We start from the raw sequence: 27,751 nt of genomic DNA, 5'->3' as shown, positions 1-27,751 counted from the left end.
GGATGTAGAATCCCGATAATTCGTGTGGTTAGGGGCCTGACGATTTTGTGTGAAATATCGGGATTACCAATTGCCGGGGGTGCAAAATAAAAAAAATTAACTCCGGAAAACGAATAATCGATATATGAATTATCGGGATTCCACTGTATTAGACTTTGAGAATTGCCATTAATAGATAAATAACGTACAAAACTGCAGGGTATTGTCAATTTTCTCAAGAAATTTCAAATGTACAGTGGTTCTATCGTTTATGAACGCACTGTTATATGACCTTGAAATAACTTTTCATTTGGAACAATAAAGCGGGGTAGCGACACTTAATATAGCTCAGCCGAAATTACACCACTTCAAAATCTATCTTTTCGTAATCAGCAATGCAATCTTATCTATGGAGTTGACTGACTGGTCTTCAGAACTATATTTTGGATTTCATATTTAGTTGCTTCTATTACACTTTTCGGGGTAGTTAGAAACTGGTCACGATGCGAGTTCATATTCGGATCTTGTGTTTTGTAGTTTATCTTTTTCAAATATGTAGAAGTGCAAATATCTTATATTTGGCTGGAATTCCGTCACCAAGTCATGGAATATGGTAAATAGTGATATTATTTTGTTTATAATTGATATCTATGTAGTATAGCTGTGTTAAAAAATTATTTATTGACGAATAGTTGTATATATTTTAAAGTATGCAACAGAAGCTATCTTAAAGAATCTTGAAGCACACCACCTGTTACCTGCACAATTATTTGTTTTTCAACATATGCAGTAAATTAGAGGCTGGTCAGGAATTATTTAAATGCTAGGCTTGGGGAGAGCACAATGCCGATTTGTTCTGCGATTGGGGAAGTGAAGGTGTTTATTAATTGGAGACTGATTGTAGAGGTTCTTGAAATTTTGTGGCCGAGAAGTTGCATGCATTCATCTTATCATTGTTTAGTATTGAATGATACATTTAAATCTATTGTGGTGTGTAGGATGATATATTGACAATTTGACAATTTACAATAAGGGGGAATATATTCTTGTAGGTCTAAGAGGACCACTTTTTATGAGAATTTTTTTGAAGAGACTGTTAGAGTTTCCTGGAGATAGTTCTAAAATATTTAATTCGCTTAAAAAATAATGGTATTTAAGCCAGTGACAGAGAATTTACGAATGTGGTGCGAAAAAAGGCACAAATGGTTGGAAAAAAGATTATTTGATACAAGTAAATCTGGGTAGCAAAGGTTTTCTTCTATTTTTATTTCTTTTTTAGAATTTTTGACGGGAGGTTGAAATAAAAAATATGATTTTTGACTCTAAAAATGCCGCCGTTTTAAAGCTTTAAAATCGGTGTCAAACGATAAAGAGAAGAATAAAAGGAAACCGTTGTGACCTAGGTAAATATGTATCCTAAAATTGTGTTTGACATTTTGACATTGGCTACCGACTTTAAAAAAGTCGTTTGGAAAAAAAAAGCGTTTAAAGTTTTAAACTATGTGTTCCACCGTTCATTGGGCGCAGTTCACAGGCTTATATCTTGTTGGGTTTTAATCCAAATAACCTGAGTTTTCGGAAAAATATTTTTAAAATGTGCGATCTAACCAATGCGACTTCCGATCACCTGATGTTTGTAATAGTATCAGGCCAGCGTTCCCCGATGATACGACGCAGATAGATGTTGCCGGAGGCTTCGAGCTTTTGAGTAACAGTGGGGGTTACTTTCCATGTGCTACTCCCATATAACAAGACAGGAAGAACACTAACACAGAACATTCTCAACTTAATCTTGGTGTTAAGATAACTGCATTTCCGGATTTTAGACAAAGCAGCGAAAGCGGATCTAGCGCTATTAATCATCATCATCATCAACGGCGCAACAACCGGTATCCGGTCAAGGCCTGGCTTAATAGGGAATTCCAGGCATCCGGATTTTGCGCGGAGGTCCGCCAATTCCATGTCCCTAAAAGCTGCCTGGCATCCTGAGCTACGCCATCGTTCCATCTCAGGCAGCGTTTGCTTCGTCTTTTTTTTCTACCATAGATATTCCCCTTATAGACTTTTCGGGCTGGATCATTCTCATCCATACGGATTAAGTGACCCGCCCACCGAAACCTATTGAGCTGAATTTTATTCACAACCTGGCGGTCATGGTATCACTCATAGATTTCGTCGTTATGTAGGCTACGTAATCGTCCATCCTCATGTAGGGAGCCAAAAATTCTACGGAGAATTCTTCTAGCGGAACAGTTTCTGTAATTTGAAATAGGCTCTGTTGGCTCTCAACAACCGTGTGCGGATTTCATCATCGTAGCTGTTATCGGTTTTGATTTTCGAACTTAGAAGAAATTATCAACGGTCACAAAGTTGTAGTCTCCTATCTTTATTCTTCCTGTTTGACCAATGCGGTTTGATGCTGTTGATTGGTTGGTTTTTGATGCTGACGTTGCCACCATATATTTTGCCTTGCCTTCATTGATGTGCAGCCCAAAATCTCGTGCCGCCTGCTCGATCTGGATGAAAGCAGTTTTTACGTCTCATGTCGTTCATTCCATGATGTCGATACCGTCAGCATAGACTAATAATTGGGTGGACTTAAACAGGATCGTTCCCCTCGCATTTACCTCAGCATCACCGATCACTTTTTCCAGGGCCAGGTTAAAGAGGACGCATGATAGGGCATCCCTTTGCCTTAGACCGTTGTTGATGTGGAATGGTCTCGAGAGTGATCCTGCTGTTTTTATCTGGCCTCACACATTGGTCAGGGTCAGCCTATCCAGTCTTATCAATTTCGTCGTTATACCGAATTTTCTCATGGCCGTTTAAAGTTTTACCTTGGCTATGCTATCGTAGGCGGCCTTAAAGTCGATGAATTAATGGTGCAACTGATGTCCATATTCCATCAGTTTTCCTATCGCTTGCCGCACACAGAAAAATATGATCTCTTTGGTGTGCGCCAATGACGTTCTGGGCATATGGCGCTATCCGACCTAGCAAGATAGGGGAGAATATATTATAGATTGTACTCAGCAACGTGATACCTTTATAATTGCTGCACTGTATGATATCTCCCTTTTTATGTATGGGACAGATAATACCTCGTTTTTATTGACAACTTGAGCATAAGTTGATGAATCACTTGGTGTAATTGGTCGCCTCCATATTTAACCAATTCGCCTGTAATTCCATCGGCTCCTAACGACTAATGATTTTTAAGCCGATGGATTGCATGGACTCTTTCTTCTCTACTTGGTGGTGGCAGTATTTGTCCATCGTCTTCAGTTGGCGGGACCTCCAACTCGTCGATGTTCTGGTAGTTGAGCAGTTCATCAAAGTATTCAACCCATCGCTCGAATATGCCGATTCTGTTGGAAATCTTTGTTTCGGCAGGATGAACATCGAGGTGTGTAAGGCTTCATCCTGCTGACTTGTTGATAAAATTTGCGCGCCTGGTGCTGTTGCTCCCTGTACTTTTCGAGTTTACAAATCTGTTGGCTCTCCTAGGTTTCCTTCTTCGTCTGTGAAGTCGTTTCTCCGCTCGCTGGAGTTCGTGATAAGTCTCCGTGCGTGCCCGCGTCCTTTGAGAATGCAACATTACTCAGTATGCAGCATTCTTCTGTTCCGTTGCTAGCTTATAATCATCGTGAAACCATCCGTTCCGACTCGCTTTGCGGCTGCGGCCAAGTATGTTTGTGGCTGTATCAATGATAACGTTCTTCAGGTGATTGTGAAAATCATTTGTTGATGCTTCATCATCATGATCATCATGATCTCTGTTTACTACGGTTATTGCGGCATCCGTCCCCCTTATAGGTATTTCGGAGGGATGTGTTGTGGATGGCTTCAGTGTTAACTCTTACCTGATGATCACTGGGGATTCTGGGCGATGTCGTTATATGGGCTCGGAGCACGATGCCTAGAAGATGATCTCACTCAATATTGGCCCTATATGTTCTGACATTCATCGAGGCTAAGAGGTGGCGGTGTTCAATCAACACGTGGTCAATTTGATTAAAAGTGGCCCTGTCTCGAGAGGCCCAATTTTGTTTGTGGACCGCTTTCCAGGTACCAGGCAAACCAGGTACTTCCTAAAACCTGTACTTCCTAAAAGTGTGACACTGGTTATTGAATAATCCGCAGTTCGTTATAATTTGTATTATATTTTGATGTAAACTATGAGAGCTAACGTATCATCTGAATACAGGCTAACGTATCGCCTGAATACAGGCTCCGTCCCTACTTGGCTGTTAAAATACCCAAGTATGATTTTGATATCATACCTGGAACAAGCTTCAAGGGTCCGTTCTACTGCCTCGTAGAAGGTATCCTTCTTCGACTCTGCAGTTTCCTCTGTAGGGGCGTGATCGTTAATGACGCTTATATTCCTAAATTTGTCTCGCAAGCGCAGATTGCATGGCCGTTCGCTTATATTTTCAAAGCCAATAACAGCGGGTTTCATTTCTTGGCTGACTAAGAAACCTACTCCGAGCACATGGTTTACTGGATGGCCGTCATAATATATGGTGTAGTGGCGCTTTTTCAGGAAACCGGTCCCTGTGCCACGCATATCCTGCAACGCGGTTACATCGGTCCTATATTGGAACAGCTGCTTGGCAGTTTCCATCTCTGTACAGGGAGCACATTTTTCAGGAGAAAATGCACAAATCGTTATTCCATTGTCCTTGCCGGGTTTATCGTTGTATAGTCAATGCAGTCCGAGGCTCCTTTTGTGGCTTCGTTACAGGTTATTTTCCGTGTACAACTACAGTCCGTCGCAACTACAGTCTGGAGGACCAGTTGATACGATTTGTTCCGTGTTTAGGCGCAGGAGGCTCGCCTTCGTCCTTCTCCGTCTGCAGCTTTTCGTTAAGAAAGAGTTCCCAGCGGTCACCACGTGGAGGTGGAGATAGAGTTTGGTAGTAGAGCTGCTGGTGTTGATTCAACAGGCGTTTCCCAGGTTTTATGCTCCATTGTGGGTACCAATCCACGTTACGCCCTGGGACCTATACTACCATTTGACTACCAGCACTATTAATAAGTCGCGCAGTATCTAGTTCGATGCCACCGTCGGCAGAAGCCATGCTTCCTAGAAATACAAATTGATCGACGTCTTCGATGCTCCGCCCATTAATGTAAATAGGGAGAGTGTGAAAGCACCAGATCTGCAGCAACTGCAGGTGTAGTGACTCTGTAGGGGGCCATCAAGACCAGCGGTTTTACTCCGATTGAGTTCATTGATGACCGAAATGATTTCTCTTCTAGTCATTTCATCAACAAGAGGAGGAACTGTGGTGAAGTGTTCATTCCACCTCTTCAGTTGATTGTCATCATGGATCGTGGTCGGCCGTTAACGTCTTAGACAGAACTATCGAAAGATTTGCGACCACATGCAAGCTCCTTTGTTATGCGGTATACACTTCTGAAATCATTGCATTCTGTGGCATCTTTTGCTTTTCTAACCAACCCAAAAGTAAATTCCCTTTGGTCATAGTGCACATTACGCTGAATTTCTCGGAGTTTCGCTCAGTACTGGAGTTCGAGCGCTTCACGTCCGCCGCCAGCCTTCAATCCTTTCCATTCATGAATCTACTTTCACGATTCCGCAGTCAACCAGACGTCCTTTCGGCGTTCTGTACAGCGTCCGAGAAAAGATGATTTTTGATGAAGGCCCAATACTATTCGATATTCCTCAATATGTCTGCGTCTGATCAGCAAAGTAGAGCAGTCGATGTTGAACTTGGAGTGTCGCAGCTCCGCACTTCAGTGAACGTTAGCCACCATCAGATGGTGATCCCTTTCGAGGCCGATGTCAGTGCCTCTCTTGTTCTCCTAGATCTACCGCTGACAGCGAAGTGATCAATCTGGTTTGCCTTACGGTGTCGGAAGTGTGACTAAAAAAGTATGTAACGTTAGTCTACGAAAATATCTGGCATAACTGGTGATGTTAGGTGTATGTAGTAGAAACGTGGTGAATGTCATTGCCCACCTGACATATCGTATATATTTACCTAAGAATAATTGAAAACTTACAACTAAACAATCAGACAAAATGCAACCTCTGCACTGGCTGACGTGGAGATGAGAATTTTTGGTTGCCGGTGGATGGAATTAGGGAGTGAAATAGAATAAAACGCCATCCCTTCTCCCCAGTATTAACCTCCCGAGAAAAACTACTTTTTTTAATAGGGTAGGTGAATGCGTTTACGCACAGAGTGTTAGACTCACACATCGGTACGCCGTTGGAGCACCAACTAAACACGTCGCGAGAGAATTGGCTTGGAACCGTTGGATACATTACGTGGGGCTAGTCCTTCAGCTCTCAGGGCTTAGCGGGGTCTCAAGTCAGGGAAGTCCTTTCACCAACGGGAGGAGAGAGGAGGAAGAGAGTTATTAGTTCAAGGAACCCCTTGCTATCTGGTCCTTCCTCCTGTCGAGGTCAATATTCTTCGAAAAAAAAAAAAACTCGAACGTTATGCGCAACACGACTTCATCTGCTAGCGCTCTTCATTTACTCTCTGACCACATTGTTTGCAGAATGCGTAATTCCAAGATTGTGCTTTCCTAATCTTGTGCAGGTAAGACTGACAACCTCCATGCCCACTTAGAAGTTAGTTAAGGAAATAGTTAATCCCACCGTGTTTTCTATTCAGCCATGGATCTAAATTGCGAAGAGCCGTAGAGTCTGCCTCTTGGCTCATTTTGCCTAGAGAGTTGCCGCTCCGTAAGTGTGCGCTAACATTCTTCAGGGGGAACTACCAACTACCAATTCCCCCTGAGGTCACCATTATCGCTCGCTCTGAGACAATGCGAGGGATAGATGCTACTCGCAAAGTATCCCCTTCTCTGCATTTGAACAAGGCGTTTACGATATACCTTCTTGCCAGGCGCATTAGCAATGTGCTGCTCGCATAGGAATACGTCTCCTTGTAGATGGGGTCCCCGACATTCACCATTAGCTGACGCAAGGTCGAAACTACTGTTGCGGCCTTATCTGTTGCTGCTTTGGTTTCCTCGAAAAAGCTCATGTTCGAGTCGAACATTAAACCAGGGTACGTATTTAACCGATGGTTTGGCTCTTTAGTTAACTCACCAATTGATATGAGAACAAGGTTAGATTCTCTTTCTGGTAAAGATAACTACTTAAGATTTTTTCGGCGTAAAGCTGAAACGATAAGGAGTCATCCATCCGCTTATTCATCAACAATGCATTCAGCGACAAGTGCCGCAAAGCCGTCTGACCAAGCGCTACTCGCTCCAGGGGTCCGGCCCTAAGATTGACCCCTATGCTACTCCCAACGTCCTCTGTCTCCGTTCTTCTGTGAGTCTCTAGTGTTTCATAGAACAGGGAGCGGCCTCTCAAATAATCTTTCAATATCTGTAAGAGATAATTGGACACGTAGGATAAGTTTTTTAATGTGCCTGGTATCTGCCCGTGTTGAAGGCATTTCTGACATCAAGTGTTATGAGAAGCACAGTCCGTCGAGATCGGCGGCTGTATGCTTCGGTTCGATGAACCACATCAACGACCTCCATAACAGCATCCACCGTGGATTTCCTGCTCTGAATCCGAACTGTCTTGGGGATAAGTCCCCGGCAGCACGGATCGCTTCAGCGAGTATACTAATAATGAGGGAAATACTCTCCTTTAAGCAAGCGTTGAATGCCCCGAGCCGTAAGGTTGACTGTTGGCAGTATACTATTCTCTAAATTTCGGTGGAGATACCATCAGGATCAGGAGTTACCTTTTCATGGTGAGAACTGCCTCTCTGAGCTCTTCCAGGCACTTGACGTCTACTACGTTGTTGACAACAACCCGTGAAGGTCCGGTTTGCGCTTGTTGTTTACAATTGCCTTAAAGCGAAGAGAGATCATATACCTAGAGCCTAATATATTTGGTGTGGGAAACAAGATTAAATAGCTATTGGTATTTACAGAGATCGAGTTAATATTTGGAGATAATTCGGCTAGATAAAAAAGCTTAAACAAATGCACTGGGAAGAGGTTAACAAAAGTGATCTCATACTATTAGCTAAGTGTTGTCGACAGATTTACCGCTGGAGCTACCTTAGCCTAGACTAAGCAATATTATGATAAATGGGACAAGTTATTGATTTTGGTGTAAGAGTATAATTGGAAGTATTCAGTCGTAGAGTTTTACTTTACTGTGTATCAGTTGTCGCTGAGCTTTCTGAAGCAAATGATCTCAGATTTATTGGCTGAAATTTGTTATGACCCTATTGGTCAGGGATTCGAGAGAGAAATAGCTTAAGGAGGTTTTGGGCCCATTCGCGTACAGGATAATGTCGTCCGCGAAGAGAATCTGCTGGATACGGGAAGGCCATTGTAGTCAAGAGGAGAGCTGGACTACCGTTTGCGTGGGGGAGAAATTAACGGGAATCAAGGATTGCCAATTTAGTGGATCTGTAGTTTTCGAAGCCGAATTACGTTAGTAGACTGATTGCATGTTAAGCTGAATTAGTAAAATGCGCTTGAAGGTTTTCCCAATATTGGATGGAAGAGAAGTGGACATCTTTGAGGTCACCAGAACAACCCTTCTTCGGAATAGGTATCATGAGAGCTAATTTCCGGGTTAGAGGGAAGTGAAGTGCCTGTAATCTAGGCAGTTGTTGGAGAGAATGGCAAGACGCCCGCCGATGGTGGATGAACACTTTCATAGGATGAATTTTGAGATACTGTCTGGGCCCTGTGATTTTTTATTGTCAGGTGGGATGACTGAAGTTCAGTTTCTTCTTGGGAGGTAAAGAAAAGGATAATGTCTGATAATGTCGCCCGGGAGGCGGGAAAAAAAGGACATAGAAGGAGTTCTTTCATACCTACCCTTTTTCGTTGCAGTAGTGACAATCTCTGACTACCAGATGAGGTCGCAAGTGACCAGCTACGCTGGCAGATATTTTTTCCTTAAGGGAGTGTAATTGTAGGTTGCTTATTTTTATCGGGGAGTAATTGTTGGAAGTGGACGATTCGGATTTGTTTTGAGGAGGGAGCTTCTGGCGATTACTCACCGTCCATTGGATCGAAGAAGGTACTATATAATGTGCCCAAGGGCAACATGTTGTACAAAAAGTCAAATTGCTTCAGAGGCTGATTTTGTGCGGGCAAATATTAAAGGTGATTATTTTAATATTTCTGGTATTGCAAAAATTATTCAATACCGGGCGACTTTGAATAATTTAGGGTTGCATGCAACACCTAATTTTAAAGTATATGTATGTGCTCCCTGTATTTGAAATGCGGCGTGTGGGACAGTGCAATCGAATGATTCTGCAAAGGACATAACCTACCCGAAGCCTCTTTGTGAAGCCAGAAGGAATATTTGGTCACCGAATATGCTCTCATAACAAGAGAGGCAGACATTCTACCGATTCGTCAGGGCATCGGAAAAAAAGCTTTTTAGGCCTTATGAAGAGTGCAGTCTGGTAGGAGACCAGAGATGATTAAAAAGCAAGACGGTTCGTACAACTTGGCTAGCAGATGAAGACGCAACGGAAGTGACTTCTCCATATTTTTTTGTGAAATAAACTTCTTAGAGTTGGGAGTTCAGCAAGCAAATCTGGGGACGCACTGGGAGGGACAGAAATCCGAGACTGAATAGAAGTATGAACAGAGGTGCTGCAGTAACCACTTTACCAGTCTCAGGGATAAAAGTAATTGAAAAATCTAGATTTTTCGCTGTTTTTTCGTATCTAAATTTTACGCAGCAGTTTATTTTTAAAATAAATTGTGTTTAAATTAGGTTCATATAGAAAGATAAATTAATTTTTAACCAAAATCCTTAAATTTCTTTCAGGAATTTCAGACTCATCGAAGAACTTGCTGCAAGGGGCCATAACCTTACAGTTCTCTCAGTCGACAAAGCTAGGAAGCCAATTCCAAATACTCAGATTATAGATATGGAAGAAATTTACGAAGTGGTTCACGATAATTCTGAGTTCAATATAGGTGATTTCGTGGCACCTGGAGTGTTCGAAGAAGTTCAGATAGTCTTCGATTTAGTGTATAAAAGTTGCAAACTGATTGGCGAATCGAAAGGCTTCAAGAAATTGCTGAGCTATCCAAATAATCATAAATTCGATTTGATTATAAATGACAGCACTATTTTCGGCTGTCTAGTGGCCTTCCTCCATAAGTTTAACTATCCGCCATTGGTTAATGTTTCTCCGTACAAGTACACTCCGACAATGGCTGAGTCTACCGGAGGACATATTTATGGAGCATATATCCCTGGTCCTGTTCATCCGTTTGGTGTCAATATGTCTTTCATGCAACGATTGGAGAATACAGTTGTGGGTCTTTATGAAATATTGTAAGTTGTATGTAAGGATTTATGAATTATTTTTATTTTCTAATATTGAAAATTTATTATTATTATATATGTAGTTTTCGAGATTTATTCACCCCTATAGGGATTGATCAGGCAGGAACTATGTACCAAATTTATAATTATTGACGCTTGAGGGACTCCTCAAGTAAGTGGCTCGCTGAATGGTGTTTGCTAAAGTTTAGGGATAATTTCTTGGCAACAAGGGGAAGGTGGGATGCAGCGCAGTTATCTTGAGGTGCCATAGAACCGACTTTTACTGAGAGAGTAACCATCGATTGTGACACCAAAATTGGGCGGTCGGTGGGCATACAGTATTAAGTATGTATTGACAGATAGACGGAGAGCTCATAAAATTAATATTCAAAGATCGTACCAAAGTGGGGTTTTTCCATTCCAGAACGGTTAAGCGGTGAAAAAAGGTCTTTCTGGTACTGGCTTCGGAAAACACAAATCCTAGTTATATATCAGACTAGATTTCATGTTACACAGTTGATAAAGAATTTGTGCATATTCCTACAATTTTGATGCATTTTAGGTCTCAACTGACATAACATTTTCGGTGAGGCAGCTTCCTAGCTCTTTCTGTGTCCACGATCTCATTATGACATTAAAAACAAAGAGTGTTATGCCCTGCGATAGATCTTCCTTGCCCTGCGATAGATCCTTTCCTTGCTTTTCGATCCGGCAGGTCTGTCAATTACATCTGAACAGTCCACAGGTGGTCGGTGATCGATTGGAACAGTATTTGGTTAGCCAGTTGACTTCAAGGGAGCTGGTACGTGGGTTGAATGAGGTGCCGGAATATATATGAAAGGCTTTATGCTCAAATTGGGCGCGAAGTTATGCCATAGCGGCGGTGATTACATTCATGTGAACATTGTGTCCTGTTGTGTTTTAAAATGAGGCTCTTGAGTATGTAATTCGTTCATTTTACGAACTTCTAATATGCAGACACACCTGATGACATCGCAGTTGCGTTCTGGCTAGCGAAGAGCTTCGACACAACACTGTGGCACAGTGGGGTTTTCTATCTGGTTATCGAGAGATCTGATTGGCAAGAAAGAACGACCTTTTCAATGTGGAAAAAGAAAGGTAGTCTAGCAGAATGTTCAAATTACCGTCCTACCTGGTTGGTGTTCCATACCATGGACATTTTTGAACCCTTCTTGACATCCGTATTTGTGACATCATTTAAATAATAGTTTTCTCTAGAACTGAGGAACTACTGGCGCAATATATGCTGGTTATGGAGAAATACCCCATTTTCTACATTGAATTTCTGGATCTGGAAAAGGCCTTTAATCGTGTACCATACAAACTCATCTGATAAGCTCTCAGGCAACAGTTAGTACCAGAGGAACTCGTGCTCTACCGCAACTCGAAGAATTAAGATCAAAGTGTGCTTATGTTTATCAAATCCGCTTCGTTCTTCTGTCGGTGTCCATCATAAAAAAGCGCTCTCTCCCCACTTTTTTTTTTGTGGAACGTCTATCTTTCTTTACGCACCTCTATGCAGATGATTCTGCGTCTCAAAAGAGCTGATCTCAAGCATATCACATCCGAAATAAAAGAGAGGCCTCTTCGATGCTATGTTTATGTTCTCTTCATTCCTAGTGGAGTATAGGCATGCACATAGTGAGCTGTGTTTCTGTTTCATTATCATCACACTTACTGCCGTGTAAGTAATAAGCTCACAGCGGCCAGGCAAAGACAGAAGGTACCCAAACATTCACGACGATTGGGAATCGAACTCAGCGCAACGAGGTAAATAGGCCAGTGTTCCATTTTATCAACCACCGCTAGAGGGTTTAGTAGAGCAGTTACTCTGAAGAAGAGGCAGTTTACACACAGCTCTCACTTCGTGACCACCACAATGATAGTCAGGATCAATACTGGATTTCAATAAACAAATCAAATATAAAAAACTTCATTCATTCAAGTTGATAGCAGAAAACTTAACATGGCAATTTCCAAAATGGTGACCCCGAATTTAAAAAAGGAGAATTGCCGGGTTCAAGGTAAAGGTATCAGCAGTGATAACCCGAACTGGGTACATAGTTTCTCAGGCTTCAATTCTCACGACTTTGAAATTTGTTTTAAAATCGTGGAGGCAAGTTATGTGAGGTATAATATAAAAGATGATGGATGGCAAGCCACTACAAACTGCAGCCGACATAGCTGATAAGGTTTGCGCCACACTTCCGCCAAGTATCGCGGAAACAACATCGTTGGCTTCAGCAGCGGAAACGCAGCTAGTCTAGTAATTATCAAGTTAGCTTGCGGTTCTGCGAACGGAGGTACACATAGTCAAACAGGAGTCTCAACCCGAGAATTCTTCCGCACTCGGACGTAAACCTCAAGGCTTTCATTCTCCATCGCATTCACAGTCCAGATCCAAAAGGCGTCGTCCCCAAGGTATATGCTGGAGATTAAATGCGGAAGCCACCAAATGCGTGAAACCGTGTAGCTGGACTTCGGGAAACGCCATCGGGAGCCATTAAAGGTGGCAAACGGCCCTGTTTCATCGTCTTCATGCTACCTGTTTTTGTTCGACAAAAATACGAGAACACGGTTCCTCATAGACACAGGAGCCGATATATGTGTTTATCCGCCCTAAAAATTCCAAGGAATTTTAGAAAGTAATGTAGAAAGGCACAGTCCGAGCTTTCGGCTGCCAACAGAACACCAATTGTAACATCTTACACCAATTGCTAATCTTACACTCAATCTCAGCCTTCGACAGGATTTCTCATGGAGATTTGTTTGAGCATGTTACGGGGTCCCTTCAGATCCTCATTGGTTCAGAGGTTGTCTTCGCGACTCAACTTACCTTACCTGCCAAGGAGAGATGGCAGACTGTACAATCCCGACCATCACAAGAATTAATGAAGGAACCTATTAGCATGATATCTTATATGAGTTTCCGGAGATTACTTATCCGGACGGAATTGGTCAAGACCACCAGTTGCTTTACAGCCCAGGCGATTAGCTTCGGACACGCTGAACATCGCGAAAAAGGAATTCAATACCATGATCCAGCTAGGATTGCTGCTCCATTAAATAATACGTGGGCTGCACCCTTCCATATGATGCCTAAAAAGAATAGCGGGTGGAAATGGTGCCGAGATTATCGCACACTCAACGCCCGGACTTCCACCGACAAGTATTCAGTTCGGAACATTCATGATTTCGGCCAAACACTCTATGGTAAAACTGTCTTTCCTACAATAGAACTGGTAAGAGCATTTAACCAGATCCCGATAGCTGAAGAAGGAGACAACCACAACAAGGAAACATAGGGCTTCGACTAAAGAAATTCTAGGTTCCGGATGTCACCGGCAAGCAATGGTGTGATGTATCTACTGGTGTCATCCGACCTTGTCAGCGATCAAAAGTGACTCGTCGCGTGATTGCACCAGTCAGGACTTTCGCACTCCATGATCTAGGTTCGAGTATGTTCATCTGAATCCTATCGTTATGCCTTATTGCCAGGGGCAACGCTACTGCCTGGCCATAGTAGACGGTTTCTCACGTTGGCTGGTAGTGGCACCAATCACCCTCAAGAAGCCATTACAGTTGCTAGATCTTTTCATGACACATGAATGCCCATATTCGGTATACCCCTTCGGATCACCAAAGATCAAGGAAGATAGTTTGAATCAAGGTTGTTTTAAGAAGTCAGAAACCTGACTGGTGCAACCAACATCAGAATTACAGCATACCATCCGGCAGCTAATGACATGGGGTTTTCACCGGCAGCTCAAAACAGCAATAGGATGTTACAATACTGGCTGGACAGAAGCATTGTCTGTCGTGCTACTCGGCATTCGTACAGCTTGGAAGTGTACCTCGGCGAAATTGCAGAAGAAATGGTGTATGGTCAGTCTTTACGCCTGCCAGGCTAATTTTTCGATTTACAGTCCAATCACGAGCAAGTATACACGTCTAATTTAAGCCAATGAGTTGAGACAGCGCTTCCAAACGTTACGTGCAGCCAATACGAGTTAACATGACAGCAAAAGAATTTTCATATTCAAAGACCTGGCAATAACAAGCCATGTCTTCAGGATGGTCCAAAGAAAATACTCCAACATCCATAACCGGGCCCATATCGGGTGATCAGTAGAACGGATAAGTTATTTAAAGTTGAAGTTTCTCGACGTATCATTACAGTTTCTATCAATCGGCTCAAACCGGCTTACGCGATGGCCGACGATATCGAAGAGAATCCGATCTTGGACCAACAACAGGAAGCCTTCGTGGCGATGCTGCTCCCGAGAGAAATATCCTCTATTATGTATTTCATTCCATTTGGTAATCAGCGATGGAGTTGTAGCCCTTCCTCAAAGTGGCTTATTCATTGTCACTTTTCGGAGCAACACGTCTAGGGGTATCTGGTTCGTAAGATGGCAAAGCTCTTTTTTGAGACTGTATTAGGCCAGAAGACGCCGATGACTAGACGCAGATATGCAGTTGATGATGAGGTTGAGAATGGTGTGGTACAGCCTCAAGTTAATGTTGGGATTGGGATAGCAGCATTTTCCCATCTTGGATAAAACAGCGAAAGTGAGTTTAGCGTTGTTAATACCTCGAGGGGTATCGTTGTCGTCAGAAGAAATACTTACCAGATGTTGAATATCCCTTCTGAACAGAGTAATCCAAATAAACTGCCTGCTGATGCTCTTTAGCAAGTATATCCAAGATTTAAACTACGTGTACTACTAGACAGAGACTGGGTAAGATAGATAAGGTCTCTAGATTCTTATATTCAGAGCGGAAATTGGTATGCCATTGTTGCTCCGTTGATTCCTTCCAGGATTATATTGGCTATTAACTTTGCGACCGCTGGAAGCATGAAAATAATCCTCCAATTGCCAGACTCAAAACGGATATTCTTTTTGGGAATCTTAATGATTATCAATTCCTTTCGTTCCATGGGAAGGAGTTCAGATTACCAGGATTAAGGAGTAGCAATTCTGCAAATATTGAGGGACTACATGCATGTCCGCAATGATACGGTTTACGCCGGCGGCTTTAGGTCTTTGAGTGCGTTGCTGGCAATGATAATTTCATTTCTACTTAGAGGACCAATCCGTGCTTTCCTGTTCCACTAGCCATCCCCTTTACGATAGGTAGAACTTCACTGAATGTTATATGGTTAAGAATCGCGGTTCGTTCTACCTATTTAGCTACTCTTCATCTTAGATAAGAAGCCTATTGTTAATGTCTCTCTCGGGGTCATCGAACAGCGAGGTTTTGTGTAATGCGGTATACGACAGAGGAATTGTTGTTCTTTATGGTGGTTTCTGCTTCGCTGATCAACTTTGGAATTCCTTTTGTCACGACCTATGCTATGCAAAATTTCTCGTACTTTGCCTTTATCTATATGCAGCAATGAAGCTTTCAGCTCCTTACGTCCATGCGCCGCTCAGGTTTCCTTCAGTCACTCATCTCTTGTGATGCTCTTTTCCGACTTGGCCGAAAACGTTACCTGTGATGTCCAGTGGTCATCAATATTCTCGGGTGGCTTATCCAAAATTTTAGCCGTTTGCCCAATTCGAAGGTTCTCACTCAGCTGGATGACACTCAGGTGGTGGTAACGGCGCGTATTGAGTTTGAGGGCCACCGTTCTTTCTTCAACGAGTTGACGCAATCCTGACGCGGATGATGGTCCTCATTCGGGGCCGATTTCAGAGTTTGTTTTTTTCCGCACATTTAGAACACCTAACAGGTGGTCGTGATCAAATTAATCACTGATTAAATGCTCGCAGCTGGTCAGTTGAAAAGTTATGGATCTTATGACACTCCTTGTGCGCGAGCAGTTTGTGGCCGATGATGAGGTGGCGAAAGCTATAGATACCTACAAACCTGTTACTATTATTTTGCCATCACGCAGGGTATATCTTCCTGTTTAACGATGCAGTTGGGTATAATAAGAGTTCACCTTGGCATTCACGTAACGTTACACTTTCCCACTTCCAGGTGACCTCTCCTTAATTACATGTAGCTGGTCATAGAAAGCACGCTTTGTCTCTTTACTGGAAATTTCCGTTGGAAGCACTGCACAATTGTAATGTTCCCTAACCTAGACCGGTGTACGTAGTAGGATGAAACTATATTGTCACAAGTTTTCTCCGAAGTTGCCAATAGAGAGGTGTTTTCAACGGTTTTTCAGCTGTTATTTGCGGACGATCTAGCCGTGGGAATAATCGGTGAGATTGCAGCCACAGCACGTAGATTTGCTGATAATAACATTTGGTGCCTCCAGAATGAATCCCCCTTAACGTTAGAAAACCGGACTGGCTATGGGGGGAACTCTAGCTGGCACAAACAGTAGAGTATTTAGTATCTAACTTGGAACTTGTAGGAACAATATTAGAAATCCTGCAGATTGCTTTGCTGCAGTCGAATTGTCATATTTAAGACCTATGGACTTTCGTCACATCCACAGTTAAGCCCACTTTGATATGTACATTCATTGCTTGGCGGTCAAGGCTGAACTTTGTAAACAGTAAAAGGATTCCCGCATAAATTAAGACCAGACTCGTTAATTTGTCCAATTTGCCTTAGTATTACTTCGCAACCTTCCGAGAGTCAAGCAGCGTCATCAGCACTAAATAGCAACATCCTATCAAGCCAGATCGGGCGTAGCTGCCACCAGTTGCTGCTGAAATGTAGCTCACAAAACTAAATGAGGAGGCTGATAGATTTCCTCATCAAGGGCTTGGGCATGCAATAGTGGCTCTCCTTGCTTCCTTGCAAACACCGGAAGAAGGAGGGTCTAGTAAAGCTGTGAGTGCTTGGAGATGCGGCTCATCGCAAATCTTTCGACCTTATTTAAACTGGAACGGAATCTTGCTATCAGGTCCTCGTAAAAATTAGTTTTAAGTTCAGTAGGGTGTGGCTTGCGGTGATTGAAGGCAACCGTACGGCACGGAATTGGCTCCTACGACTACTAGGTTTTGCACGGAAAACAAGTGCAGTGACTCAAAAGGCGACGAGAGTAGTCTCTATAGTGCCATTATTTATCAACCCTATAACCCCGGAATTCTCTTTCAAAGCGGAAAAAATTAGCATTCCAGGAACTCCTGGGTACTGCTCTCGAGGGGTGTGTCCACAATCCAGAAATTAATCGAAGTCCTTGTTCTTAGCCAAAGGTTGTCGCCTGGAGGTTTTTCACTATCTTTGGCGTGTTTCATGTTTCGATAGCAAAATACTTTAAGAATTGCCACTTTACTTGCTTACGTATCCTGTAACCCCAGAGCAAATCGTTGGAGGACCCTTTTAATAATCATGACACACTAATGCTTATAACGCAAGAAGGGAATTTAATTTGCTTGGCCTGCTGAGATAGTTACCATTTTGTACACCGTTTTATCTACTTCTACGAATGTACGGATTTTTAATGACATTATCCGAGTGTATAACCCGTGACAATGGCATCGCCAACCAGAGCCATTTGCCTTTTCGGCCTTTTAGCAGGTTTAATTTATGTATTTTGGTTTGATTCCTCCATTTCTAACTCTCTGCAGCATTTTTTTATTTACCTTGTAACAGGGCCATATTCATCAAGGAAGGACTAATAAAAGAAATCCTTATGGAAAAATAGAGGTTTAAGCAAGTTAGACTCAATTCCATGATTCCATATCATAAACTTCCAAAAAAGTGGTATTACCAGTTCCTTAATGATAAACATCCATTTTCAGATATCGAAGATTCAAATTCCAGTCTAAATTCGACGAACTCGTTGTTTCAATGACCGGCATGCAAGATCTTCCTAGCACTTTTGACCTGATCCAAAAAGCATCACTCACACTCCTCAACATTCATCCTGCGACGGATTTCCCCTTACCTTTACCGCCCAATGTTATCGGAGTTGGTGGACTACAAATTTCTGACCCTAAACCTCTTCCAGCTGATTTGGAAAAGTTCATCCAAGGCTCCAAAAAGGGTGCTGTGTTAATAGCGTTTGGGACGAATGTTCGTAGCGATGTATTTGAGGACGATAAGCAACAAATGGTGATAGATGTAGCGAAGAAATTCCCGGATTTTAACTTTTTGTGGAAATTCGAGAAGGACCCGACTGAGGGAAAGGTGCCCAATTTGTTAGTGAGAACATGGTTACCGCAGAATGATATTTTAGGTAAGCAAGATTTCAAATAAAAAAAAGGACCTAATTAAGATTTCATATTTTTGAAGCTCATCCAAAGACCAAGGCATTCATTTCTCACGGAGGCGGATTGAGCACCCACGAAGCTACCTGGCATGGAGTTCCTTTAGTTACCATTCCATTTTTGATGGACCAGAAAACGGTAACTACATGTATATTCCGATCAGTTCTTCTAGTATTTTCATCCCTCATTTTAAATTTACAGAACTCATATGGATCAGTTATTGCTGGAGTTGCAGTCAGCGTTGATGTTCAAACTATGACTTCGATGGACCTTGAAGCAGCTGTTCGGACAATACTCGAAGATCCATCATACACTGAACGAATGAAATTGCGGTCGCTTCGGTTTAAAACGCGTCCAATGAAGCCAGTTGACGAAGCAGTTTGGTGGATTGAATACGTCCTAAAGGATCCAAGTGCGACGCATCTACGTTCGCCGGTTATTGAGTTAGGTTTATTTAAGGGAAACTGTGGAGATCTTTTCTTGTGTTGTTTCTTTGTTTTAGTTTTAGTCCTCGTTATTTTACGTTGTGTTCTTTCAATTTTGTGTAGATTTTTAAGCCCTAAAAAATCCGGACAAAAGGTTAAGAAAAGTTAAGGGAAGGTTATGAAAAAATTGGCAAGGAAACTATATGTGATTCTCGTGCCTAAAATGATGCTTGAACTGACAAAACTCACTCAAATCCCTTTTTCGTCAAATGGTTGTTATTCAATAAAGCTTTCGATTTGATTTAATTTTGTATGCGGTGTATTTTGTTTTCCATGCATTCCTCATCATTCGGTGTTCATCTTTTTTTTATCCCTCCTCCTATGGCACCCAGACGTTGTAGCTTCATGAATTACATTATACTATAGCTGTACTGGATTAGTTTTATGTTTGAAAGGTTCTATACAAAATGAGCTCCTTGTATGGCTGATGATCTTTGTGGTTATCTTAAGTGAGTATCCTGCATCCGATAGCCAGCTACGCAAGATAAGTGAAGTGGTTGTTGGTCGACGATCGGAGCGTCCGTATAGAGTGCCTGGTTGATACAGGCTCCGCCATCCCGCTGCTTCCAAATGCTGGCTGCAATGCCAGCATCTCACGCTACATGCCGGGAATGCCGCCCTCCCAATTGTGCGGAGCAAAGACGACCTCGCAAAATACAATCGAAGAATATAACAATAAACTATCGGAAAAGCAACAAGCGCAACCAAACTCAGGTCAAACAGAAAAGCAAGAAGAGGGTCTGCAAGAACTCAAACGCTAAGTAACCACTGCAGGCAGCAAAGTAACAATGTCCGCCCGACGGAGCACGCACTGCGAAACCCTTCAGCGACTTGGTCAGGAGCCGCTACCACATGATGATTCCCCCGTAAATATTGTCTAATAGAATGTGGGGACCAGTTCTCCAAAACCTTTCTGGGTTCGCTAAGATCAGCGGCGTTTGCGAGAGCGTAAAACTCAAGATGGTCCCATACGATGTACTTCACCGAAAACTGGTTCCTCCAGAGGCATCAGGAGGAACGATTAAAGGAATTCTGTTCAAGTTATCAAGACCAAACTCTTCGATGCTCTCATTGCTAGCATTGGCATGACAGACGAACTGGAATCAAAAGACGGGGCTCTGTAAAATGCATTCAAAAACTCATTTAGAGTCTCGTGCTATGCAAAATACAATACATTGCCGATATGGAATAGACATTTTGTTCAATTTCGTAGGAAGCTGACTAGGGACTTTCAACATTTGCTATAGGTGGTAATCATACAAGGACTCCTTGAAGAAACGACCATCAGGATTACCAGAAAGCGGTCCTAAGGGTATATTGGAAGAACATGGAAAGCATCTGCTAGTCTCCGATACGATTTAGGACTCTGGCCAAAGTACATAGGAGCTCACCGTCGTCTCACCGTTGAAGGACTTCTGGACGGAATTTCCTAGTGTGGTAATGGGTACACTTCCCCGCCAGCAAGCGGGATTCTAAATGAGAACTTCACTTAGCGGCTACTTAGTCTCAGTCGTGTGAGATTAGCAAATCTGTAATCATCCAGGATAAAATAGCTGGACTATAAACAGCTTCTCCATATATGAATAATTGGCTCCAGATGTCATTATGCCAATCATGCGGCAGCAACAGCAAGTAAGGGTTATAACATGACTTGTGTTTTTGATAAGGAAACGGGAGCGTCCACACGAAGAATTTTCAGCCAACTAGCTTTACTTTGGTGTGTTAAAAACCTAGAATGCACCCAGAATATTTACGTAAAGAAGATCATGCAAAAGCACATTCCCTAAAAGAAGACGGCTCTTCACAATTAACACGGTTCAACTATAGCATTCTTTGGCATGAAGAGAATATTCAATAGCATAAGTACCAAATCCATCAAGGCGGGTTTAACCGAAATAGAATTGGAGATCTTGCGCCCTCTACATTGCTCAATGTATAGTATCCATACTAAAGGTCAGGATAATCCAATTTAATCTGGAAAGTGAGCACGTGACTAGACCGGTGTGCAGAGACTCGCTCAATGGTGTCACCATATCTCCGGTACTCTGGCTGATAGTATTCATTGAAAGCCTACGAATGTTGGACAGGACAAATGCGAAGGTGGTGCCATATGCCGACGACTTGGTGATATGAATCAGAGTGATGTTTCTCAGGGTTACGTGTGAAATTTTGAAGGGGGCGTTGGAAAAGCTTTTTAGCACCTTTTCCAGTGCAGGGAGGACGAAGCCCGGCCTGTTGCCCCCTCCAGGCCCGCTTGCCACTAACACATGACCAGCAGGCAAACAGATCCTCGCCAGTAGGACTTGCCTACTTCCAGTCTGGCCCTACACACGCTTGGTCCTGCCAAAGAGGGTTTTCAGCGTGTGATGGTATGAGAACTTGCCGAATTGCCATTTGCAAACTTAACCTGAACCATCAGACCAGGCCTCCTTAGTTGCATGACTAAGCAGAGATTCTTCCTAGCTCTGGAGAAGGTGTTCGCTCCGATCAAATAGGAGATCCCCACAGTTTTCTCTGCAGCGACTTCTTAAGGTTTTATGTAAAACAAAACCTTATTAAAATCGGTTTACTGTCTGTCTGTCTGTCTGAGTTTTGTTTTTTTGAGGAGGTGAAAATTTTCAAAAGACATAGGTTTGGACACACCAGTGACTTCCTCCCTGCCCCACGGAACTACACATCATCTCGGTGCGGAGTCAGCTTACTCTAGCTTAGTCACATTTCTTCTATACGCGACGTATGTAACCGGGCTTTTCTCTTCTTCTCTGCCATTCGCAGTTTATTTGGATAGATGCGATCATGGAGTTGACCGCATCCCAATTCTCTTGTTGTACCAGCACCTCTCCTAGCGTGTCCTCTAGATTCCTCCTTTCTTCCACAAATCCCGGAAAGTGGAAGAATACATACTCTGGGTCCTCTGGGAGTCCATCGTAATTTGGACAGTCGGGTGAGGTCTCCAAAATACCCCTGGGGTCCGCCACCGGTGTCATACCAGAACCTCCTTTCAGTTAAGTAACTATCGACGATAGCAGCGAGATACTAACCTTCGCTAGGAATTTGCGTATTAGATTCCAATTGGCCGAATTGAATGAATTTTTCACATCCAGGGTTATTACCACACAATATTAGCTGGGGCTACCTTTTCCGTGGATTGCATCTTCGGCAGAGCCAGTAACCAATCCGATTGCATCAATGGTTGATCTTGCTGTACCGAACTCATACTGCTGATCTGAAAGGCCGCCTTTGCTCTCAACAACCGCGAGGAATCTATAATAAATTACCCGTTCTATATGAGGATGGTTCACCAGGAGGTTTACCAGGCTTAGGCAGAGGTACCAACTTCTTCTTCCGCTTCCATTCCACTGGAAATATCCCATTGGTCACAACAACTCAGCTAACATGTTCGGTCTGGATTTCACGGCAAGCTTAAGGGCCTTATTCGGTATTACGTCCAGGTCCGGCGCTTTATTGTCTCCTATTCTACCGTAGATCCCCAGTAGCACGTCTCTGGTAACTGGCAGAATTACCGTCACATTCAGAGGTGGTTGGAATGTGTCGGTGCCCTCGCCTTGATGGGGTAATGACCCCTGGATGACTTTCAGTAAGAGGGTAGGACATGTGATCTGCGGAGATGAACGGCCTCTGAGTCGTCCCATCACGATTCTGTAAGCACTCTCACGTCCGCTTCTGAGCAGAGCTCCTGAAAACATTTCCTCTTGCTTCGTAGGATGGCGAGCTTGAGGGTTTTGCGGGCTGTCTTATAGGCGAGCTCTTTTTGCCCCTGATCGACTTTACCTATCGCCCTCTGAGACGCTCTTCGGTCTCAGCGGCAGGCTGATCGAAGGCTGGCTAGTTCACCATTCCACTAGTAGTTTGGTCTTCTACTGGGGAATGAGCATCACCTAGGTATGGACGCGACACATGCTTTGGCGATGCATTGGGTCACATGGAGGGCTCTTTCCTTAGCAGCGCCCGCTTTATCTATGAAAGTCTGCTCATCCAAAAGCTTTTGCAGACCAGCCTGAAATCTTTCTCGGTTTCGGGCATGATGGGTTTTTGCTCTGTAGCTCGACACATGTCTTAAAGAAGATTGCCTGGTGTTCGCTGTGGGTGTAGCATTCGCCGCACCAGGGCATACTACGCGCCAGGGCAGGGCTGACAAAGGTTAGGTCTACAAGCGAACCTGACTCTCCTTTCTGAAAAGTGTTCAGCATCGTTGTTAGCCAAAACTATGTCCATTTACGCACAAGCTTCTAATAAACTTCGCCCCCTGGCATTTGATTCTCTGCTACCCCACTCAACGGACCAAGCGTTGAAATCACTAGCAATCACGTTTGAACTTCGTTCCCTTGCGTCGAGAACAAGATTATCAATCAGAGTGAAATTATGCGGTGTTTCCAACGATTAATTAATTGAAGTAATAAAAACTTGTTGTTTCTTTTTCGTTGGTGTGGGTATTTATTCTTGCAAACACCGATATTTCGGGAACCACTTGTTCAAACAAGTTTGCACTGATGAAGGGAACGAAAAAGAAACAACAAGTTTTTATTACTTCAAGATTATCAAGCATTTCCTCGAATTCAGACAGTGCCAGACTTGGTGGGGCGTAGCAGCTGTATACATATGCACCACTTATTTTTGCCCACACAAAACCACTGGCTGTCTGACTTGCAGTACCTTGTATGGCCTGTCGACCGCAAGCCCATATCGCCGCTCCACCAGGCGAATCTGTGACCCATATGCCACCGTGACGATTTCTATACGGTTCACTTATGATGGCAATTTCCACTTCAGATTCGAACGTGGTTTGCTCAAGTAAATCCTGAGCGACCCTGCAATGATTGAGCTTTATTTGAATAAACCTCACTTTCTCATTGCAGTGAGCGCTTTCTTATATTGTGGGCATTTACCACATCCGGCAATATGCCGGTTATCCTATCCCTCTTTTACCTCGCACAATTGGCATTTCGGGTCCGTATTGCGCTCCCTGATAATATGCCCGTTCTTCCGAGGCCTTCTACATCGATCGAATCGATCAATGCTGCTGGTGCATACTTTCGCGAAGTGCCCAAACATAAGGCATTTAGTGAAGTCCCGCCAACAACTTCTGCGCTGCCTCCGCTGGTACTCGTTTTGTGGCCGCTTGAGTAACCCTATAGGCTTTACGTAACCCCGCAACAAACTCCTCCTTCCTACTCCTTCCCGATCTTTTCAGCTCGAACATGGGATCCCCTTTCTGGGTTCTTCGGATTCTGTTCACATTTCCGTTCATATCTGTTCGGTCGGGATCGGCTTTGAGCTTTCTTAGTATCTGTGCGTAGGACTGATTGCCCTTAGTGGAGATAACAATCGCACTGTTGCTTTTCCTTTCGCATTTTTGCTGGCAACTTTAGTCCATCCATCGTTTCCGTTCGTCTCGGACTTCGCAACGCTGGTCGACTTTCCTACATTTTCTGCTTTCCTCTTGTCCGCCTTTTTTCTCTTAGGTGCCTGTTGATTATTTAGTGGATCCAATTCTTTTCCATGTACTCATTTATTTTGCCGTGATTCGATGACAGTACGCTTATCCTTCGTAAACTCGGACAGCTAAACTATTTTTGCCCTAAGCTGGGTGAAGGGTAATTCCTCCGGGTTTTTTATACGCTCTTTCGTCCTTAGCCTTTATCGACCTTGGCTGTACCTTATCCTTTACCGTCATTGGCATTATTGGAGATCTCATAGTTGACTAGCTTCTTTAAATGGATCCCTTTCTTGGTCCTGGAGCATCTCCTGCTGTTGCGCATCTTGAGTATGTGCCTTCAGTTCATCTTTGTTTGGTCTTGTTACCGGTGTTCTCGGAAAGGTCGTACTTCGCTTGAACACCTCCTTCTCCAGATCAAATCACTTGTAGCATTATATGCCAAGGTGACCAAGTTCTCCACCACCCAGGTACTGCGGTCGAGGGATATCGACGACCGGGAATGCGCTTGGTCACTCCCAAAAGCTGCCGGTACTGGGGTTCCGAGCCCCTGCACCGTAAGTTTCCTCTTTCTATCGTCTTTCATGATGGTTTTATGTCCTGGGTATTCTTTCCATAGCCATTTTGGTCCATGCATCAGAGATGAGCAAACGCTAGCCCATGCACAGTCAGAAAAGAAAGTACATGCTCACATATTTACACATCAATTGGTATCCCCCTATCCGCCAACTAGGGTCGTGCCTGATGGGAGAACTGGCATCTCCACACAGGTCTGTCTGTCTGTCTGCCCGGCACACGCATTTTTCTTGGAAACGGTTACTGTGAACGCTCACGCATACAGTGAGTTACAACCTTTTACATCGAATTGAGGGGGGGTTCCAATACATGCGAAAGGAGGTTGCACTTTTTTTTTTAATCAAATATAGTCATGTGGGATATCAAACGAAAGGTCTCGATTAGTACTTTCCGAAACTGGTCTTAATTTTGACATTTGTTGGAAAAGTGGGGATTGCGGGGGACGATAGTGATCATTTCTTTAATGGGCCCATTCTCAGAAACCACTCAGCCCAAAAATTTGAAAAAAATCAAAAGGCTATCACTATGTTGTACCTAGACTCGGAAATATCCTTCATGCCAATATCCTTTCAAATAAAGTTAATAATAGTAGCTTCCGGTTTCCGGACTTGTCTCCTTTTTTCCAAGGGAATTGTGATGTCCACCATTGAAGTTTGGCGGTTAAGCAATATCAACCGCGGTTAACAATATCACCTGCTCATTACCAAAAGACGCTGGTAAGGGAGACATGTTTTTTGTATGTTCTTTTACACTTTAGCAAAGATGGCTTTGCTTTCCATCATTTATTGAGTTCTCGAATTAGTACAAAACCAGGATCAATTTCGTGGCCATTTCAGAATTCGGGACATGCAGAACAACCCACTTAAAGCCTGATTTCTACGTCTCCATTCTTTATAGTTCACACAATAACGGTATGCCACTCTAATCAAAGCAACCCTCCCAGCAGTCCTGCAGAAATAATGTGAAAATGTATCCTGACAAAAAAGTAACGATATAAGAGCTTCGATTTAAATGTAAATGATACATGTTGGCATTGTGCAACGCCAAGCAATTAATGAGTAACAAACATCTTCGCCCCCACCACGTACGGACAAAAAACATTCAACAGGGACGCCATACGCCGTGTCCTTAGCATAAACACGAACCGCATCCCGGCATACAAAGGAGTCAGGCAGAATAGAAAGCAGCAGTGCAGGTTCCACAATTCACTAAATTTACAGGGGATTGAGATAACCCAAGCTGAGGGCGGTATTTCATTAAGAGTAACAATAGACCCTATTGTTGTTAGAAAGTCATTTTAGCCAGCCAGTCGTCATTGTGTCGTCCCTGATAGAATGAGACTTGGTGTCAGTTTTTAACGGACAAGCATAATATAATGGTTGGAGGGCAGGAACGCACTTGGGAAGTGTCGTGGCGGGCGGGGGTGACGACGAGCTTCGACGACTAACATGTCCTTAGACCATTCGAAAGACATATGTTAGCAGATTGCTTCAGGCGAGTCGTCTCTCTGCATGCCTTTCATTTCATATTAATGTGGCTGAGTTCAGTTTATCTTTGACGGGCAGGGGGGCGGGGTGGATGCCTCCTCGGAGCATCCAGTGTCAGGCAAGATGGAACAAACCACACTATCACTGCTACCATTATGCCAGTGCACCGCAATCCCATATCGAATAGCTTGAATAGCAACAGGACTCGGGGGGATCGGGCGACAAACAATAATATACAAATGTTATGACTCAACACAAAAATGAAAACAATAGAGATGGGAATTTACGATTGAATTCCGGCAGGTGTTCTGCTTAAATTATGCTGCATTCTCGCTTTAATTTGTTCTTGGCTATCATAGAGATTCGTTGAATGCTTCTCGTCCTTGGAAATTCTGCTCAGTTTCCCTGCATATTACAACCGAAGTCGGGTGAATGGAGGGTTATGGGGAATGTGTACGGCAAATATTTTCACCAGAATGGAATGATATTATTTTTTGGAAGGTTGTCCAGGCATTAAGCCACCAATTTTCACTTCAGTTCCACTCGTGCCAGAAGATCAACACTGAAGTGAGTTGGTACTATTCAGCCTCACATCAAGGTCGCGGCTTACCACCTCCCCATGGTGTGCATCCACAACCAGTTGGTTCTCCAAATTGGAAAAGTGTTTAGTAATGTACCTTCAGGTCCTTGGTATCTCCGCACTCACGAGAAGGGGGTCGTCAATAATTCCCCGATGGAGAGTTCTTTCCCATTAGAATTTTTGCTGCTGACATTCTGTCGCATAAATTAAAGCGACCACCTCTAACGCGAACTCTTATAGGTTCGAGGACATCTCTCGATTGAAATGTAAATCGGTCGAATTGAATCGGCAAATAAATTGAGGAAATGTGTGGTCGGGGAGGCATAGAGAGAGAGTTCCACCGCAACAGCTACCAACTGGTCGGCTAACTGACGCTCCCTTCTCCAATGAACCGACTCCGAACAAGCAGAAATATCCGAGTTGAGTTGAATGCGTACCAGGACTCATAGGCACTAGTTCTCGCTACCTTTGGGAATTCCATGAAGCAAATTCCGCTAAATATTGCCTGTCTGTGCTTCGTTTTAATGTCGAATGGACATGACAACGTTAATTGAGAGACAATGGCCGGGTGGAGAGCCCGTGGAAGGAGAGGAGAATTCCGAGAGTGCTGTTGCTTTTTTAAATTGCTCGAATAATTGGCCGTTGAGGATTGGAATTAGTCGTGCCAATT

At 43.3% G+C, this 27,751-nt stretch overlaps 1 protein-coding gene across 1 annotated transcript; it reads left to right on the top strand.

Annotated features, from left to right (window-relative positions):
* Window positions 1–431: 431 nt before the first annotated feature.
* LOC119649844 (UDP-glucosyltransferase 2-like) lies at window positions 432–19,236 on the top strand. The gene is made up of 5 exons (XM_038052189.1): window positions 432–592; window positions 9,791–10,306; window positions 18,031–18,467; window positions 18,524–18,636; window positions 18,700–19,236. Exons 1-5 carry the CDS (start codon window positions 483–485, stop codon window positions 19,090–19,092), a joined length of 1,569 nt encoding a protein of 522 aa, XP_037908117.1. The 5' UTR covers window positions 432–482; the 3' UTR covers window positions 19,093–19,236.
* Window positions 19,237–27,751: the final 8,515 nt, after the last annotated feature.

Source organism: Hermetia illucens, chromosome 2, assembly GCF_905115235.1.
Source record: "Hermetia illucens chromosome 2, iHerIll2.2.curated.20191125, whole genome shotgun sequence".
Classification (NCBI taxonomy): Eukaryota; Metazoa; Arthropoda; class Insecta; order Diptera; family Stratiomyidae; genus Hermetia; species Hermetia illucens.
Note: the sequence above shows the minus strand (reverse complement) of the source record. Positions and strands in the feature narration are given on the sequence as shown.

Bases quoted from the DNA above. Each gene is read 5' to 3' on its own strand.
- LOC119649844 (XM_038052189.1), top strand. From the start codon at position 483: ATGCGAGTTCATATTCGGATCTTGTGTTTTGTAGTTTATCTTTTTCAA. The intron at 10,307-18,030 runs GTAAGTTGTATG...ATCCATTTTCAG, and splicing joins GTGGGTCTTTATGAAATATT to ATATCGAAGATTCAAATTCC. The intron at 18,468-18,523 runs GTAAGCAAGATT...ATATTTTTGAAG, and splicing joins ACCGCAGAATGATATTTTAG to CTCATCCAAAGACCAAGGCA.